Below are 19,929 nucleotides of genomic sequence, written 5' to 3'. Positions count from 1 at the left end.
CCCTCGTCGGACCCGGTTTTGAGTGGTTCAAGAACTTAAGACCAGGAAGCATCCACTCGTTCAAAGACCTGAAGGACATGTTCCTAGCACGGTTCGCTACATCTATGGTCCAAAAGAAGACCAAGATGTACCTGTGGTCAATCAGGCAAGAGAGTGGCGAGTCTCTTAGACAATACCTCGCCCGATTCACTGAAGAGTCGAACAAGGTCGACCGCTTTGACGACGGTGACGCAATTGCCGCTATCATAGAAGGCCTGCGCACAAGTGACTTCCTTAAGGCAGTCGTCGGCCGTGTCCCTTCGACCATGGCCGAGTTAATGATTCGGGCTAAGACCTTCATGGGAGTCGAAGATTACCTCGACGGCCGCAAGAGTAATAATCAGAGCTCTCGTCGTCGAGAAGAACCTAGCCATGAGCAAGGCGAACCTCGTAAAAGACGAAACAAGGGAAATCAGGTTTCTAATAACCAACCCCCTGTACCCCAGAAGCCGCGACTTGCGGAAAACTTCAAAGGGTACTCGTCGTTCACGCCGTTGAACACGGCGCCGGAACGGATCCTGGCTCTGGCACGTGAAGAGTTCACGCCCCCGGCTCCAATGAAAAAGGATCCCGCAACTCGCGATCGATCTAGATATTGTGAGTTCCATCGGGAATACAGTCATTTGACCTCGGAATGCTGCAACCTTAAAAGGAAAATCGAGGCTTTGATCCAACGGGGTGAGCTGAAAGAGTTCGTGTTACGCATGATTAGCGCTGCGGGCCCACCACGAGCAGACAACAGTCTGGTCAGGGAGGAGGAACAGCTGCTTCTGTTGACCGAACCGCGGCTGCTGCCAACGCCAATCCACAGCTCCACGTGGTAACCACCATATTGGGAGGACCACAAGATGGAGATTCAGCCCGACAACGGAAGAAATTCCTTAGGGCCGTAACTCAGGAAGACGCTGCTATGCACGTCAACTTCACGTATGAAGAACCTCCGTCCGTGCCTCACGAGACGATGTATTTCACCAATGAAGAAGCCAAGCGAGTTGTGCATCCACACAATGACGCAATTGTGCTCAAAGCCCAAGTGGCCAATAACTTGGTGAAAAGGGTTCTCATCGACAACGGCAGCGCTGCCGACATAATTTTCAAGTCCACCCTAGAGCGCATGAAGCTCGGGGGGCTACGCCCGACTCCGACCCAAACGCCCTTGTTTGGGTTCACTGTGGAAAAGGTTATGACCGAGGGCATCATCGACCTACCGGTCACCTTTGGGACCCCTAGAGGAATTGAGGCCGTTCACATGGTCCCATTCCTAGTGGTCGATCAGGAGTCGCCCTATAACTTAATCATCGGGCGACCCACATTGAACCGGCTAAGGGCAATCACTTCCACGTACCACCTACTGGTGAAATACCCTACCAAGGATGGAATCGGCATCATGGCTGGAGATCAATCCCAAGCCAGAATATGCTACATCCAAGGAATCGATGGAAAAACCACTAGAAAGACGGTTAACACGATCTCCCAACTCAGAGATAGCGTCGAGTCGACCAAGGTCCTCCGCGAAATCCACGAAGACATCTGCATGACACCCAAGTGCAAGGTGCTGGCGTCCTCATCCAAAACAGGGAGAGACCCTTCAGAGTCCTCCAAGTCATACATGACGGGACCTATTACACAAAATACACGGACGAGACGCCGATCCGTCACCTGTGGAATGCGGAACACTTGAGATAGTACTACCAGTACCCAGCGCTTCCCCCATTTTATTTCTTTGCTTTCCAACATTCAATAAGGCCTACGAGCCAATGTTTTAGGATTTCAAATTTTTGCAATATTAATAAAGTTCGAGGTTTTTTTCTTTCAAAATCCACTTTTTCAAAGTTTTTCGGTCATCAAAATATGATTGTAAACACAAAAACTCGGGGGGCTAGTGACATAGGCAACGGTAAGTACACTCAAAATCCTCAAGAAAGTACGCTCCACCAAAACAAAACACCCGAACATAAACAGGAACGAGAGTTCAACTAAGACGCCTCCGCGGCGCGCCATAAGACATCCATGAGATGCAGGCTAAAGACGCCTCCGCGGCGCGCCATAAGACATCCCAGAGATGCAGGCTGAAGACGCCTCCGCGGTGCGCCATAAGACATCCCAGAGATGCAGGCTGAAGACGCCTCCGCGGCGCGCCATAAGACATCCCAGAGATGCAGGCTGAAGACGCCTCCACGGTGCGCCATAAGACATCCCAGAGATGCAGGCTAAAGTCGTCCCTCGCGACGCGCTTAAGACGCCTACATGGCGCACTGAAGCCGCCTACATGGCACACACAAGACGCCTCCGCGGCGCGCCATAAGACATCCCAGAGATGCAGGCTCAAGACGCCTCCGCGGCGCGCCATAAGACATCCCAGAGATGCAGGCTGAAGACGCCTTCGCGGCGCGCCATAAGACATCCCAGAGATGCAGGCTGAAGACGCCTCCGCGGCGCGCCATAAGACATCCCAGAGATGCAGGCTAAAGTGGTTCCTCGCGACGCGCTTTAGATGCCTACATGGCGCACCGAAGCCGCCTACATGGCGCACACAAGACGCCTCTGCGGCGCGCCATAAGACATCCCAGAGATGCAGGCTAAAGACGCCTCCGCGGCGCGCCATAAGACATCCCAGAGATGCAAGCTAAAGTCGTCCCTCACGACGCGCTTAAGACGCCTACATGGGGCACCGAAGCCGCCTACATGGCGCACGTAAGACGCCTACATGGCGCAACCAAGTCGTCCCTCGTGACGCACCAAAGACGCTTACATGGCGCACGTAAGACGCCTACATGGCGCAACCAAGTCGTCCCTCGTGACGCACCTAAGACGCCTACATGGCACACGTAAGACGCCTACGTGACGCAACCAAGTCGTCCCTCGCGACGTACCTGAGACGCCTACATGGCGCACTTAAGATGCCTACATGGCACATCTAAAACGCCTATACGGCACACCTAGGAAGCCTACATGGCACATCTAGGCCATCCCTAGCGACGTGCCTAAGACGCCTAAACGATGCACAGTACCGTCTCTCACGACGCACTCTGAGTCGCCACAAGGCGTTGCATGTCATGACTAATCGCACTACACTTGAAGCCGCCACAAGGCGCACCTGAACAGCCATACAAGGCGTAGGTCCTGCCATCTTCGCCACCGCCAACTGAGTACGATCACACTCACATTGGGAGACTCCCCATTCCACGCGAGCTAATTGAAGCTGTTCACAAAGATTCGCAAACTCCGCCTCTGAGCAAGAACTCCGCTCGGCTTGAGCTAGCTGAGACTTCGCTTGAGCAAGCTCCTCCTGGAAGAGTCCGAGGCGACGAAGGAGGTCGTGTAGAATCTCCTCGAGTCAAGCCTTGCTCCTCGAGTCGAGTCACTCTCCTCGAGTCAAGCCTTGCTCTTCGAGTCGAGTCACTCTCCTCGAGTCGAGCCTCGCTCCTCGAGTCGAGTCATTCTCCTCGAGTCGAGCCTCGCTCCTCAAGTTGAGTCAGTCTCCTCGAGTTGAGCTTCGCTCCTTGAGACGAGTCATTCTCCTCAAGTCGAGCCTCGCTCCTCGAGTCGAGTCATTCTCCTCGGGGCGAGCCTCGCTCCTCGAATCGAGTCATTCTCCTCGGGTCGAGCCTCGCTCCTCGAGTCGAGTCATTCTCCTCGAGTCGAGCCTCACTCCTCGAGTCGAGTCATTCTCCTCGAGTCGAGTCATTCTCCTCCAGTCGAGCCTTGCTCCTCGAGTCGAGTCATTCTCCTCGAGTCGAGCCTTGCTCCTCGAGTCGAGTCATTCTCCTCGAGTCGAGCCTCGCTCCTCGAGTCAAGTCATTCTCCTCCAGTCGAGCCTTGCTCCTCGAGTCGAGTCACTCTCCTCGAGTTGAGTCTTGCTCCTCGAGTCGAGTCACTCTCCTCGAGTTGAGTCTTGCTCCTCGAGTCGAGTCACTCTCTGTTGTCGCACGAAAATGAACAACTATTTAAAACCTCGGGCGGTTCGATCCAAGGCCGGACCAAGTGATCGCACCCGGGCCAAGGTTTTAAATAGTTGTTCATTTTCGTGCGACAACATTTTGGCGCTAGAAGGAGGGGACTTCCCGACCTATTCAGCCCGAAATCCCTTCTATTCATCTTCTTCTTTTCCTCTGCGAACTCAACCTTCTCGAACTTGAGAAACGATGAGTAGCCAACCACCCGTACGTTCTGAGGGCGCAAACAACCCCGAAAACGTCGCTAAGACCAAGAAATACTTCTTGCGCTCCCAAGCGCATGGTGACGAAGAGTCGCTCCACGAAGAGAGCTTGACCCGCTCACCATCTCCATCTCCTGATAGCAGGGAAAACCGCATCACGGAGTTGGAGGAGAGTATCCGCCGACTGAAGGCGAGGAACGCAAGGTATCACCGCCAACTGGCTGCGAAGCAACCTATGCGTGACACGACGATCCCCAACGGGGATCTTGAGAACCTCAACGAGGAAAGCCGCGACCCTGATTATGAGGATACTGGTGACTCGGAGGATGTCGAGACTTCTCTCACGAAGGACGGGGGACTCCCCGCCGTGTTTGAAGCCGGTCCGTCGAATCCCTTACCCCGAACAGGCGATGCGCCGGTAGCTTCTCAAGAGGGGAATTCCCGACGTTCGGCCCTCGACCGACTAGGTCCGAGGGAGAATGTTGCGGAAAGTCAGGGCGCGCGGAGAGCGCACCGCCGCAAGCAGAGCCGGCGCCTCCGTACGGCCAGCCCTGATCTTAGGGACCACCTCACTGCTCAACGCATTGGGCGTGGCAATGATCTGAGAGAGCGACTAAGCTCTAGACCCAACATCCCGCTGGCAGCCCCAACTAACGGGAACCGCCGCGCAGGACAGGGGTCTAACGAGAGGCTGCAGGTGACTCCTCCCGATCAAGGGGTTACTCCAACGACCGGTCTCGATGTGGTCACTATGATCCACAACCTTCGAAATGAGGTACGAGATCTCCGAGAATACGGAATAGGTGGAAGTGCCTACGGAGTCGTTGAGGAGAACTCATCGCCTTTCACTACTCAGATATTGGCTAAGGTTTGTACGGGGAATTTCAAGCTCCCGAACCTCGCTCCCTATGATGGGAAAGCAGATCCTGCTTACCACATCCAGCACTATGAAACCTGGATGACGATGCAGGGTGTTTCTCCTGGTGCCATGTGCCAAGCCTTTAGTTTGACCCTCGCCGGACCCGGCTTTGAGTGGTTCAAAAACTTAAGACCAGGAAGCATCCACTCGTTCAAAGACCTGAAGGACATGTTCCTGGCGCGGTTCGCCACGTCTATGGTCCAAAAGAAGACCAAGATGTACCTGTGGTCAATCAGGCAAGAGAGTGGCGAGTCTCTTAGACGATACCTCGCCCGATTCACAGAAGAGTCAAACAAGGTCGACCGCTTTGACGACAGTGACGCAATTGCTGCTATCATAGAAGGCTTGCGCACGAGTGACTTCCTCAAGTCTGTCGTCGGCCGTGTCCCTTCCACCATGGCCGAGTTGATGACTCGAGCTAAGACCTTCATGGGAGTCGAAGATTACCTCGACGGACGCAAGAGCACTAATCAAAGCTCTCGCCGTCGAGAAGAACCTATCCGCGAGCAGAACGAACCTCGTAAGAGGCGAAACAAGGGGAACCAGGTTTCTAGCAACCAACCCCCTGTACCTCAGAAACCGCGACTTGCGGAAAACTTCAAAGGGTACTCGTCGTTCACGCCGCTGAACACGGCGCCGGAAAGGATCTTGGCTCTGGCACGTGACAAGTTCACCCCCCCGGCTCCAATGAAGAAGGACCCCGCAACTCGCGATCGGTCCAGGTATTGTGAGTTCCATCGGGAATATGGTCATTTGACCTCGGAATGCTACAACCTCAAAAGGCAAATCGAGGCTCTGATCCAACGGGGCGAGCTGAAGGAGTTCGTGTTGCGCATGATTCGCGCTGCGGGCCCCACCGCGAACAGACAGCAGTCTGGTCAAGGAGGAGGAGCGGCCGCCTCTGCCAACCAAACCCCGGCTACTGCCAACGCCAACCCACAACTGCACGTGGTAACCACCATACTGGGAGGTCCACAAGATGGGGATTCAGCCCGTCAACGGAAGAAATTCCTTAGGGCCGTGTCTCAGGAAGACGCTGCTATGCACGTCAACTTCACATATGAAGAACCTCCGTCCGTGCCTCACGAGACGATGTATTTCACCAACGAAGAGGCCAAGCGAGTTGTGCATCCGCACAATGACGCGATCGTGCTCAAAGCCCAAGTGGCCAATAACTTGGTAAAAAGGGTTCTCATCGATAACGGCAGCGCTGCCGACATAATTTTCAAGTCCACCCTAGAGCGCATGAAGCTCGGGGGGCTGCGCCCGACTCCGACCCAAACGCCATTGTTTGGGTTCACTGGGGAAAAGGTTATGACCGAGGGCATCATTGACCTGCCGGTCACCTTTGGGACCCCTGGAGGAATCGAAGCCCTTCACATGGTCCCATTCCTAGTGGTCGATCAAGAGTCGCCCTACAACTTAATCATCGGGCGACCCACGTTGAACCGGCTAAGGGCGATTACTTCCACGTATCACCTACTGGTGAAATTCCCCACCGAAGGGGGAATTGGCATCATGGCTGGAGACCAATCCCAAGCCAGAATATGCTACGTGCAGGGAGTTGACGGTAAGTCCGCGGGAAAAGCGGTCAACACAATCTTCCAACTGGAAGACGATTACCCATGCAACCTAAGGGATGCAAGGAAGTTCGGAGAACTTGACCCCCGTGATGAAATCGAAAGACTTAAAGTGGAAACCTCCGATGATCTTGTGCCAATCGTCCTGGACGAGTCGAAGCCTGATCAAGTTGTAAAAATCGGCACCCGACTTCCACTCGCCATCAAAACTCAGCTTACCGCCTTCCTTAGGGAGTTCAAGGATGTTTTTGCATGGACTCATGCGGACATGCCCGGAATCGATCCCGAGGTAATAGTGCACCGACTGAACGACGACCCAAAGGTCGCCGAAAAAGTGCAGGCTAGACGAACGTTCAACCCAGAACGATACCTGGCCATAAATGAAGAGGTCGAGAAACTCCTCACCGCAAACTTCATTCGAGAGGCTAAGTACCCCAAATGGGTCGCCAACGTGGTAATGGTAAAAAAGCCCAACGGGAAGTGGCGAATTTGTATAGACTACAAAGATCTTAACAAAGCCTGCCCTAAGGATTGCTTTCCACTCCCGCGCATCGAACAACTGGTGGACGCCACGGCCGGCCATGAACTCCTAAGCTTCATGGACGCCTATTCAGGCTACAACCAAATTCGAATGCACGAGCCCGATCAAATTAAGACAACCTTTGTCACTGATCGAGGTCTCTACTGTTACAAGGTCATGCCTTTCGGCCTTAAGAACGCGGGAGCAACATACCAACGCTTGGTAAATCGGATCTTTGCCGATCAAATCGGCAAGACGATGGAAGTGTACGTGGACGACATGCTCGTTAAAAGCCTACTGGCAACTAATCACGTACGCGACCATAGGGAGATGTTCACAATCCTCCGCCGATATAAAATGAAGCTCAACCCCAACAAATGCGTATTTGGGGTTGAATCCGGAAAGTTCCTCGGTTATATCGTCAGCCGACGAGGCATAGAAGCGAACCCGAAAAAAATCAAGGCACTCCTTGAAATGAAGTCGCCAAGACGGGTCAAAGAAGTGCAAAGCCTGACCGGTCAGATTGCCGCTCTGACACGCTTCGTGTCTAAAGCCACCGACAAGTGTCAACCGTTCTTCAAAGCTCTGAAGAAGACGGACGGCTTTGAGTGGATGGACGAATGCGAAAGTGCCTTCCAAGAAATGAAGGCTTACTTTGGGTCCCCACCATTCCTCTCTAAACCGAAAGAAGGCGAGACGCTGTACGTGTATCTCGCCGTCTCTGAAAGAGCTGTAAGCGCCGTCCTTGTCCGCGAGGAGAACAAGGTCCAATGGCCAATCTACTACGTAAGCAAAGCCTTACTCGACGCGGAAACGCGCTACACCGAGATTGAGAAACTTTCTCTAGCTCTCATAACGGCAGCTAAGAAGCTACGACCGTACTTCCAAGCTCACCCAGTTGCGGTGCGAACTGAGCATCCAATCGGAAAAGCTCTTCAAAAGGGAACGTCGACTCGCATGGCGATCTGGTCCCAAGAATTGAGCGAGTACGGGATTGAGTTCCACCCAAGAACGGCTATAAAGGGGCAGGCCTTAGCCGACTTCGTGGCAGAATTCTCCTACGCTCCCGATATGGGAAGAGCGGAAACTGACTTAAACGATAACGACCTAACTCGGAAAAGGAAGGTAGACCCAACGGGTCCCATCTGGGAGTTATACGTAGACGGAGCATCTAATGCTCGGGGGGCTGGCGCCGGAATAATCCTGATCAACCCCGATGGGGAAAAGCTGCGATATGCCCTTCACTACGGCTTCCAAGCCTCCAACAATGAAGCTGAATACGAAGCGCTCATTGTAGGGATAGAGCTAGCACAGAAGCTCGGCTCCCATAACCTGCGAATACACTGCGACTCGCAGTTGATCGTAAACCAGGTTAAGGGAGATTACATCGCCAAGGAGCCCAACATGGTCGCATACCTGGCTAAGACGAATTCCAAACTCGATGCCTTTTCTTGGTTCGAGATTCACCAAATCCCGAGAGAACAAAATTCGGAGGCTGACGCGCTTGCTCGCCTCGGATCTGGCATCGACGAAGACGGATTGGGGACCGTGCCCATTGAATCTCTCCCACGACCATCCGTCTCCCGAGACGAAGTCGCGACCATAGAAGTGGCATCTCAGCCCACTTGGATGGACTCAATTGTCGAGTTTTTGCGAAGAGGGGAACTCCCCGAAGACCGCAAGGAAGCCGATAAACTGAGGGCCTTAGCATCCAAATACACGCTCCGAGAGGGCACGCTCTATAAGCGCGGTTACTCGACACCGCTGCTCCGATGCCTCGATAGCGTTGAGTCGACCAAGGTCCTCCGCGAAATCCATGAGGGCATCTGCGGAAACCACGCCGCTGGAACTTCCCTTGCGCTCAAAGCGCTTAAGCAAGGCTATTTCTGGCCTTCCATGAAGCGAGATGCTTGCGAATGGGCAAGGCGTTGCGATAAATGCCAGCGCTTCGCGGAAATTCCGCGACAGCCCCCGACCCCGTTAAGCAGCATCGTTGTCCCACGTCCCTTTGCTAAGTGGGGCGTGGACATCATTGGCAAGCTCCCTAGAGCGCCGAGGCAATATGAGTACGCCATTATCGCCATCGACTACTTCACTAAGTGGGTAGAGGCCGAGCCGCTTGCCAGAATAACTGAAGCAAACACGACGAACTTCATCTGGAAGAACATCATATGCAGGCACGGTATCCCCGCCTCGATTGTGACCGACAACTGGGCACAATTTGACAACGCGCGAGTAAGAGATATCTGCGATCAACTGAAGATCAGCAAGACCTTCTCCTCGCCGCGACATCCTCAGGCCAACGGCCAAGTCGAGGCAGTCAACAAGACTATCAAGAGCAACCTGAAAAAGAAGCTCGAAGAAAAGAAAGGCGCCTGGGCCGATGAATTACCATTCGTCCTATGGGCATATAGGACAACCGCGCGAAACGCCACCGGCGAGACGCCATTCTCCCTTGCATATGGGGTCGAGGCCGTGGTTCCGATTGAAACCGAGATACCCACGTTCCGAGTCGACACGTTCGACGAAGCGGAAAACAACGAGGCCATGCGCCTTGAGTTGGACCTGATCGACGAAAAGAGGGCGGAAGCATTCAGACGCCTCGCCGCACAGAAGCGCAAGGTCGAAAGATACTATAACTCCAAAATCAAAAGGCGAACCTTCGCCGTCGGAAGCCTCGTCCTCAGACGAGTATTCCAAAACACACAAGTCCAAGGCGCCGGCGTCCTAGGCCCAAACTGGGAAGGCCCTTACAGAGTCCGCAAAGTCATTCACGACGGGACATATTACATCGAGCACACGGACGGGACTCCGATTCGCCATCCGTGGAACGCGGAGCACTTGAGGCAGTACTATCAGTAGCTAGCGTCCCCCGCTTTTTTATCGCTTTTATTTCCCATTTTCAATAAGGCCTACGAGCCAATGTTTTAGGATTTAAATTTTCTCACAAGTTTTTCGCAAAAGTAATAAAACTCAAGCTTTCCGTTTCAATTTTGTTTACGCAAGTTTTCTGGTTATCGAACAATTAATTTATAACCCAAAAACTTGGGGGGGCTAGCTATGGTAAGGAAACTCTCAAAAGAACACGCTCCACCAAAAAAATCGTAAGACGCCTACATGGCGCAACCTAAGACGCCTACATGGCGCACGTAAGTCGCGTAAAGGCGCAACCCGTAAGACGCCTACATGGCGCAACCTAAGACGCCTACATGGCGCACGTAAGTCGCGTAAAGGCGCAGCCCGTAAGACGCCTACATGGCGCAACCTAAGACGCCTACATGGCGCACGTAAGTCGCGTAAAGGCGCAGCCCGTAAGATGCCTACATGGCGCAACCTAAGACGCCTACATGGCGCACGTAAGTCGCGTAAAGGCGCAGCCCGTAAGACGCCTACATGGCGCAACCTAAGACGCCTACATGGCGCACGTAAGTCGCGTAAAGGCGCAACCCGTAAGACGCCTACATGGCGCAACCTAAGACGCCTACATGGCGCACGTAAGTCGCGTAAAGGCGCAGCCCGTAAGACGCCTACATGGCGCAACCTAAGACGCCTACATGGCGCACGTAAGTCGCGTAAAGGCGCAGCCCGTAAGACGCCTACATGGCGCAACCTAAGACGCCTACATGGCGCACGTAAGTCGCGTAAAGGCGCAGCCCGTAAGACGCCTACATGGCGCAACCTAAGACGCCTACATGGCGCACGTAAGTCGCGTAAAGGCGCAGCCCGTAAGACGCCTACATGGCGCAACCTAAGACGCCTACATGGCGCACGTAAGTCGCGTAAAGGCGCAGCCCGTAAGACGCCTACATGGCGCAACCTAAGACGCCTACATGGCGCACGTAAGTCGCGTAAAGGCGCAGCCCGTAAGACGCCTACATGGCGCAACTTAAGACGCCTACATGGCGCATGTAAGTCGCGTAAAGGCGCAGCCCGTAAGACGCCTACATGGCGCAACCTAAGACGCCTACATGGCGCACGTAAGTCGCGTAAAGGCGCAGCCCGTAAGACGCCTACATGGCGCAACCTAAGACGCCTACATGGCGCACGTAAGTCGCTTACATGGCGTAACCCAAGAGGCCTACATGGCGCGATTTGAGACGCCCACGTGGCACAATCCGGCACACGTAACACACCTACGTAGCATGGCTGACTCGCAGTTGAAAATACTTAAGAACGCAAACCATCCAAGTGACTGGCGTGTTTGAAAAAGTATCCTGCCGAGATAAAAGGATGGACAAAATCATTGACACAAACAAGTGACCATCCATGCATGCCATAGAAGATAAATGTGCGAAAACATTCATAAAAATAAATGAATAACTCCTCATAAAAGAAAGGGGCAACTGCCTCAAAACCGAGAAAGCATGCGCTAAGACAAGTGCGCTAAAGGGAAATATCCTAGTAAGCAAGCGCTAAGACAAGTGCGCTGAACGGAAAAACCTAAAAAGCACGCGCTAAAACATTTGCGCAGGAAAAATAAAGAAAGAAAACGGTCACTCGGCGGGATCGTCGCCCACAGGGTCGGCCCCGTCGAGTGGTGGGAAAAGCGAGTCGAAGAAGTCGAAGGTGACCCCCCGAGAAACATTCTCGGCAGCTATGGCGTCCCGACACTCCACCGCCGCTGCGTGCCTTGCCTCCTCGACTCCGACATCAAAGTCGTCCTGAAGGTCGGACGCAAGCTGCTCCGCCGCGGCTTTCTCCTCGGTGACCCGAACCACCTCCTCCGCCAAGGAGTCGCGCTTACGCTCCGCACGAACACGGGCAGCCTCACTCGATGTAAGCTGGCCCTGAAGAATGCCAACTTCTTCCGTGCGCGATTCCAACTGATGTCGAAGGTCCCGCGCTTCGCTCCGGAAGACCTCCGTCGATCGAGTCGCCACTTCAAGGGCCTGACGTTCCGTCGTTAGCTCCTCAGCCATCTTCGCCACCGCTGCCTGAGCACTGTCGCACTTGCCGCGGGTAACTCCCAATTCCACGCGAGCCTCCTGAAGCTGCTCGCGGAGACTCGCAAACTCCGCCTTTGAGTGAGAACCTCGCTCGGCGTGGGCCAGCTGAGACTTCGCTTGAACAAGCTCCTCCTGGGCGCGACTCATCCGCCTGATGAGGTCGTGAAGGATCTTCTCGCCCCGGGTCGCTCGAGCAAGCACCTGAGAAGGCAAAAAGACAGTTTAGCAAAAGACAGATTCATCGCAAACGAGGCAAGGGAAACTCACTCTCTGTGCATCGGAAACGCCGTGACGAAAGAACTCCACGTCACTGCTGGCCACAACGCTCTTCCACATCTTCATCGAAGATTGAGCAAGGCCCAGGGAACATTCCCCCCTAACCTCCGCGGCCTCCACGTCGACCATCGAGTTCACGCGCTTAGAGTCCGAAGACGTGTCTGGCAAAGCCGAGGAGGAAGGTCGCTTCAAAGAAGCGCGAGGACCGTTCTCCGCCCGATGATCGGTATCGAGCCTCTCCCGTCCATCCCGCGCAGCAATCCGACGACGAACCGCCGCCAACAACTTCGGGTCCCGGGAAGCCTTCGCTAGACGAGCCCGAGCCCTCGCCCTAGCCGAAGAGACTGCAAAAGCGACAAAGTCAAAACCCTAAGCTAAAAACAAAAGCAAGAAGTACGAAACGTCAACATACCTTGAGGATCGCCGCTCGAGAGAGATGATGCGGCACTCGGGGCACCCTCGGTCCGCTGAGGAAACGGCGGGAACCACCCAGTGGAAGCCATCAGCTCAGGAGAACGAAATCGTTCAACGGCTTTCCGAGCCTCCGACATTCCCCGGATCTCCTTCACAAAGTCGAGATCGTCGGCCCCCTCGTTAGCGGGAAACTCGGACAAGGGGCCGAACCGGAGCGGCGCGTCACCAAAAGCCTCCGCCGAGACCCACACCCACGGACGCCGATTGTACTTCTCTGAATCGATGATCAGCTTAGTATTCCGTCGATCGCGGGCCACAAAGAAACTGGGTTGCCCGGGCGCAGGGAAGACCGCGATGAGATTGCGAAAATCACTCACGGTCATCACCCGCTCGGTCTGGCAATGCCACTCCATATGGCACATCGCCACTATGCGGTAGAATGCCGGGCTCATCTGACATGCGTGCACCCCCAGACGGGCGAGAAGCTGCTGAACGATGGGTTGAAACGGCAGCCGCAACCCGCAGTTAAGACTCGCAACTGAAACTGCGGCGAAACCACGACGAGGCCGGAAAGGACGGTCGTCCCTTAAAGGACGGAGAAGCGCCACGGACGACGGAATGGCAAAAGCCTCCCGGAGACCGACGAATGTCCGGTAGGTAAGCGTGCTCGAAGCATCGACCCCCGAACAATCGAAGTCCTCGGGAGCAGCAAGGCCCTCCTCGGGATACCACTCCGTCCTAGCAAGCGACCTCGCCGATACCAACGCCTCTGCGTCAGGGGTCCCGGGCTGAGGACCCCCTGACTCCACGGAAGGGCTCCTGCCCTCCGACACAGCCACGGCAGCCGCCGGCGGCACCTCGGGACACTCCGATGCGAGGCCTTCGGCCCCCGGACATATCTCTGACTCACCTCCGAGATCTTCAGACTCGGGACCAAAGTCGTCCACGCAGTCTATCTCGTCGAGAACCGACTCTAGCGGAGTCACCGCATCCGCGTCCGTAACATCTCCCGGCACGCCTTGAAAGCCCAAGTCGGACTGCGGCACGTCGAGGCGAACTTTGTCACGGACCCCCCCGCCAACTAAGTTGATCACGAGGCGAGGGGCAGGCTCCCCGGACGCGGGACGATCAAACTCCCCACCTGTACCGCGCCCAGTTGGCGCGCACTCTTCGAGAGGCTGAGCAGCGGGCACGGTCGCACCCAGCTCGCCTTCCTCCAACCACTGCTCTACTCCGCTTGGATTTTCTTCCACGTGCAGGGGAACTTCCCGTAATCCCGCGAAGAGATCATCCTCTGCGTGTTCAGAACCCTGAAACAAGAGAGAGAAATCAATCTCGGGACTCTCAGCTGAGAAAAGGGGAGGGACACCCATAATGCAAGCGTAAAAAAAGAAAACAAGCGTAAGAAAAGAGAAAAAATAAAGTGAGGAATAAAGGGAAGGGGGGAGGTCTATTTATAGACTTCTAGGGGGGTAGGAGTCGAAATCCTACTCCCACAAGGAGCAAAATCGGAGTAAAAACTCCAAAAAGTCGGAGTTCTCCCGCGCGAGGCGAACCAGCCCCGCGCACGGGGCGCGCCGCGCGCCAAGCCCGCGCGCCGCGCGGGTCATGCAGCACAGACGGCGCGCCGCGCCGTCCAGGGCGCGCGCCGCGCGGCCCTCTAAAAAAAAAAAAAAAAAAAAGAAAGAAAGAAAAAAGAGAAAGAGGAAAAAATTTTCCTCGGGGCCACAAGGCACGGGAAACATTTTCCTCAAACACCCAACTAGAAGAACAAAAAGTTCATCGCTGGGACGCCTCCCGAACGACGAACTTGGGGGGCTAATGTTGTCGGTCGTTTTCGGAAAACCCGAGACGCCAAGAAGGCACGTCGCTCAAAGGGCCGATGGTCAGGCCGGAGGTCCTGAAGAGCGGCAAATCTTCAAGCCCTCGCCCAAACTCCTGACTCCTCGAGTCGAGCTTCGCTCCTCGAGTCGAGCCTTGAGTCAATCTCCTCGAGTCGAGCTTCGCTCCTCGAGTCGAGCCTTGAATGGTTCCTCGAGTCGAGCCTTTAATTGTTCCTCGAGTCGAGCCTCGAGTCATTTTCGAGTCGAGCCTCGAGTCATCCTCGAGTTACTCCTCGAATCAAGTCGCTAGTCGCTCTCGTCGGGCCGAGCCTTGCTCCTCGAATTGAGTCACTCTCATCAAGTAGAAAGCTTCATATTTCACGTGAGAAGAATGACATTCGAAGGCCCGCAAGAACCCGGCCAAGACGAGCCGTCCATCACGCACACAGCGCGCTACGCCGGCCGGCCGTGCAGCAGACGGCGCGCCGCGCCATACAGGCGCGCGCCCCGCGCTCCATGCGCCGCGCGACCTGCGCCGCGCCTGGTGACCCTCGCGCCGCGCCCAGTGACACGCGCGCCGCGCCCCTTGCGCCGCGCGCCGCGCGCCGCGCGTTGTGCGCCGCTCTTTGTGCGCCGCGCGCGCCGTGCGCCTCCACTTGATGGCATGCGCGATCCTAGTCCCACATGGACGAAAAAGGGACCTTCTAAGGCTCCCAAACACCTATAAATACCCTCTCCCATTGAGGGGAAGATCCATCCCAAAAATATCCAAGAGTTCTCTTCATCTCTTATCGACACGCTCGATTTCTCTGCTTCTCTGGATGCCACATTTGGCCTGAAGCAGGTTCTCTTCTCTCTCCCTCGTTCTCAAAGGTCCCGAAGCACTCACGGGAACTTCCCGGACGTCGCTCCCTTTGACCGAACGTTCTCCGGTGCTCAAGCACGCCCCTAGGGTTCTCAACTAGAGCTACCCTCGCGCGTCTAACACGCTAGACGCATACGCGATCTCCGAAGTTCTGAGACGCTGCCGAGGACTCCTCGCGCCCCGTTTCCTTCGTCGAGCACGCCTCTTCGCCAAGGCTCCACGCCTCATACTGCGTCACATACGCTTGAACTACGTTCTGACCTAATCCCACGCACGGGTACGTAGGCAGCCGACAACCAAGGCACGGTCACTCATCCTCCTCACCCCCTACCTCTCCCGAGAGGCGGGTTGATCGGAGAGAACCCTAGCTCGAGACTATCGAGTTCACACTCTTGGCCCGAGTGCGATCACTTGGTCCGGCCTTGGATCGAACCGCCCGAGGTTTTAAATAGTTGTTCATTTTCGTGCGACAACACTCTCCTCGGGTCTAGTCTTGCTCCTCGAGTCGAGTCATTCTCCTTTAGTCGAGTCTTGCTCCTCGAGTCGAGTCACTCTCCTCGGGTTGAGTCTTGCTCTTCGAGTCGAGTCACTATCCTCGGGTTGAGTGTTGCTCCTCGAGTCGAGTCATTCTCCTCGAGTCGAGTCCCGCTCCTCGAGAAAGCGCCTGAAACGATTTGAAGAACAGGCTAGCCAAAGCGAGACTATTGCAAAACAAAACAAACAAACGGAGGGAAACTTACCCTTTGGGCATCGAAAATGCCATGACAGAAGAAGTCCACATCACTACTCGTTACGATGTCCCTTCGCGTCTTTAACAGAGACTCGCACTCACGCCTAGGGAATATGGGCCGATCTTCCGAACGCAGACGGAGAAGCGTCACCAAAGCTGGAATGGCGGATGCCCCGTGAGACCGATTTATGCTTGATGTGTGATCTTTGGGAGTTGATCCCCGAGCAGTCGAAGCCCTCCGATGCGGCAGAGCCTCCCACCAGGTACCACCCTGTCTTCTCGAAGCATCAGCCCGCAGCATCAACCTCCGTCTTCGAGACCTCGGAATGAGCACGCCTTTGAAAAATGCAAAAGTGCAGTCGCCTTCCAAGCTGGCAGAGACGGAAGCCATGATCTTCCCCTAATAGGTCACGATTACACAATCGTCGCCCTGCTAGTCACCGTCGAGTCCCATGGACTCCGGGTTGATGATATCATCAAAACAAAACGCCATCGAAGAAAGACTTGGGCGTGACTTCACCAAAAGATCAACAAGCCGTGACACGCCGACACGCCTCTGCAAGAATGCACGCCCTACTTGCGCATGCATGTCCCCGACGCTCCAGGGCTAGAGCGATGGATGCAATCGCGTCCACCTCGCCCACGTTGAGCTACGCCTCGTATCCGCTTGGACCCTCATCCACGTGTTGATCACACGATCGTGTTGAGAGAGACGGAAAAACAAGAGAGCATACTTGCAATTGTGAGAACATACTTTGTAACCACGAAGGCTTCGCGACGGCGAAGCCCTGGGAAATAAATTTTCCTCAACCACCCGGTAGAAGCAACTAAAAGTTCACCGCCCAGGGCCTCCCGAGCGCTGAACTTGGGGGGCTAATGTTGTCGGTCGTTTTCGGAAAACCCGGAACGCCGGAAAGACGCGTCGCTCAAAGGGCCAATGGTCAGGCCAGAGGTCCTGAAGAACGGCGAGCCTTCCATCACGAGTCAACCGACAATCCCTCGTGCCATACTCTCAGCTCCTCAAGTCGAGCTTCGCTCCTTGAGTTGAGTAATTCTCCTCGAGTCAAGCCTTGAGTCATTCTCCCCGAGTCAAACCTCGAGTCATTCTCCTTGAGTCGAGCTTCGCTCCTCGAGTCGAGCCTCGAGTCTTTCTCCTCGAGTCGAGCCTCGAGTCGTCCTCCTCGAGTCGAGCCTCGAGTCGTTCTCCTCAAGTCGAGCTTCGCTCCCTGAGTCGAGCCTCGAGTCGTTCTCCTCGAGTCGAGTTTCGAGTCGTTCTCCTCGAGTCGAGCCTCTAGTCACTCTCGTTGAGTTGAGCCTTGCTCATCGAATCGAGTCACTCTCGTCAAGTAGAGACCTTCATATTTCGCGTGACAAGAGTGGTAACCGAAGACCCCTAAGATGCACAAGAGTCTGATGAGACGGGCCATGCACCACGCACGCAGCACACCGCGCCGGCCAGCCACGCACAGCAAGCCGCGCACCACGCCAGGAAGTCCGCACGCCGCGCAAAGCAGGCCGTGCACCGCGCCAGGACGCGCTCGCGCCACGCATCCCGTGCCGCGCCCGGTGACCTGCGCGCCGCACGCCGCGCGCCTTGCTTTGCGCGTCATGCGCGCCGTGCGCCTCCACTTGACGGTGCGCGCGCCCCTAGTCCCACATCGACGAAAAAAGGACCTTCTATGGCCCTCAAACACCTATAAATACCCCATCTCATTGACGGGAAAGCGATCCCATTCATTCTCAAGGAACTTGAGACTTTTCTCTGCTTCTTTGGATGCCATCCTTGGCCTGAAGCAGATTCTCCTCAATTTCTCGTTCTCAGAGATTCTAAAGCGCTTTCCGAGGACTCCCAAGTGCCGTCTCTCTTGATCGAACGATTAATCTTGAGCCCACGAGTGCTCTAACGGTTTTCGACTGAAAATCGCCTACGCGTCTAGCACCCTAGACGCGTCCACCATTTCTGACAAGAAATCGCCTACGCGTCGGGCATTTCCTACTAGAAATCGCCTACGCGTCCGAAATCTCCGCCACAACAAGGAACTCTTGACTTAGAGTCTTCCAGGTCTCCAAAAGAGAGAAAACACACATTCTCTCTCGTGCTTGCGGTCTCCGAACTTCTGAGACGTCGCCGAGGACTCCTCCGTGCACCGTCTCCTTCGTCGAGTACGCTTCTCCACCAAGGCTCTGCGCCTCACACTGCGTTACATATGCTTGAACTACGTTCTGATAGGATCCCACACACGGGTACGTAGGCAGCCGACACACAAGGCACGGTCACTCCTCCTCCTCACCCCTTCTCTCCTCTAAGAGGCGGGTTGATCGGAGAAAACCTAGCTCGAGACTTTCAAGTTCACACTTTTGGCCCGGGTACGATCACTTGGTCCGGCCTTGGATCGAACCGCCCGAGGTATATAATAGTTGTTCATTTTCGTGCCACAACAATGAGAACTTCACAAAGTTACTCATGACATTCTCACAATTTAGTACTTCACCAATAGGCCTTGTTCGGAATCACATAGTGAGTCCGAACTCTGACTTTCTCAAATGAGAATACGTAAGTTGTGAAATGGCATGTCTCATTTCAGGATTAAGGTAAGCATGATGCAAATTCATACGTAGTGACTTCGAGACATAAGAGGTTAAATGGTTTGTTCTTATTTTGTCTCTAGAAGTGCACTGGTCAATTCAGTACATTCGGAAGATACCTAGAAGAACTATAGAGTCTCCAACTCTCAATGCCCAATAACCAGACATCATAGATTCTCCTAACAATCGTACTGAGGTCAATAGTCCTTTGACCCTTAGATTGCGAATATATCGTTTTAAGCAAACTACGAAGAGTTTGTTCATGCAAATCTACATTTGTCTCTTCGTAAGTTGTTTAGCTTGATTATGGACTAAAGACTAATGTTTTATCATAAAACTTCAAATAGACAAGGAGGAATGAATGAACGTTTCAACTTTTTATTAATGAATAAGCAATTACAAGCAAGAGTCTTCATGAGACTTTATTACATCAAATGTACAATATAAAGACTACAACTCTTCTTGTGTGCACCATTGACAACACCGCACCTTGCACTTTGGTGTTTTGGAACACCCTTCTAAGGACGAGGCTTCCATCGGCGAACTTCAGCAGCTTGACCTTGGAATTGTAGTACCTCTCGACTTTTCTATTCTGCGCAGCAAGGCGGGAGAGTGCATTTGCCCTCTTCTCGTCTATGAGGTCCAGCTCGAGCCTGATTGCTCTGTCGTTGGCGGCGTCTTCATACTCTTCGATGCGCAAGGTTGGCAGCTTGGTCTTGATAGGCACCACGGCCTCGATACCGAATGCAAGAGCGAAAGGGGTCTCGCCGGTCGCGTTACGCGCGGTGGTTCGATATGCCCAGAGGACCATGGGAAGCTCTTCGGCCCAGGCCCCCTTTCTCTCCTCCAGCTTCTTCTTCAGGTTTTCTTTGATTGTCTTATTAACCGCCTCGACTTGACCGTTGGCTTGAGGATGGCGGGGAGAGGAGAAAGTCTTGTTGATGCCCAACTGTTCGCATATGTCCCGGAGGCGTCATTATCGAATTGCTTCCTGTTGTCGATCACAATCGACGCGGGGATTCCGAAGCGGCAGACGATGTTCGTCCAGATGAAGCTTGTCGTGTTCGCCTCC

The 19,929-nt window shown here is 54.5% G+C and overlaps 1 protein-coding gene across 1 annotated transcript; it reads right to left on the bottom strand.

The window, feature by feature from the left end:
• Positions 1-737: 737 nt before the first annotated feature.
• Positions 738-19,668, bottom strand: LOC149404091 (uncharacterized). The gene is made up of 2 exons (XM_089607397.1): positions 19,417-19,668; positions 738-830 (listed from the first exon to the last, which is right to left on the bottom strand). Exons 1-2 carry the CDS (start codon positions 19,666-19,668, stop codon positions 738-740), a joined length of 345 nt encoding a protein of 114 aa, XP_089463523.1.
• Positions 19,669-19,929: the final 261 nt, after the last annotated feature.

The sequence above is a fragment of the Urtica dioica genome, chromosome 2 (genome assembly GCF_054948205.1).
Source record: "Urtica dioica subsp. dioica isolate 48M chromosome 2, U.dioica_male_clone48M_v1_H2, whole genome shotgun sequence".
Taxonomy (NCBI): Eukaryota; Viridiplantae; Streptophyta; class Magnoliopsida; order Rosales; family Urticaceae; genus Urtica; species Urtica dioica.
The sequence above is the reverse complement of the archived record's forward strand: the minus strand, read 5'-3'. Positions and strand labels throughout refer to the sequence as shown.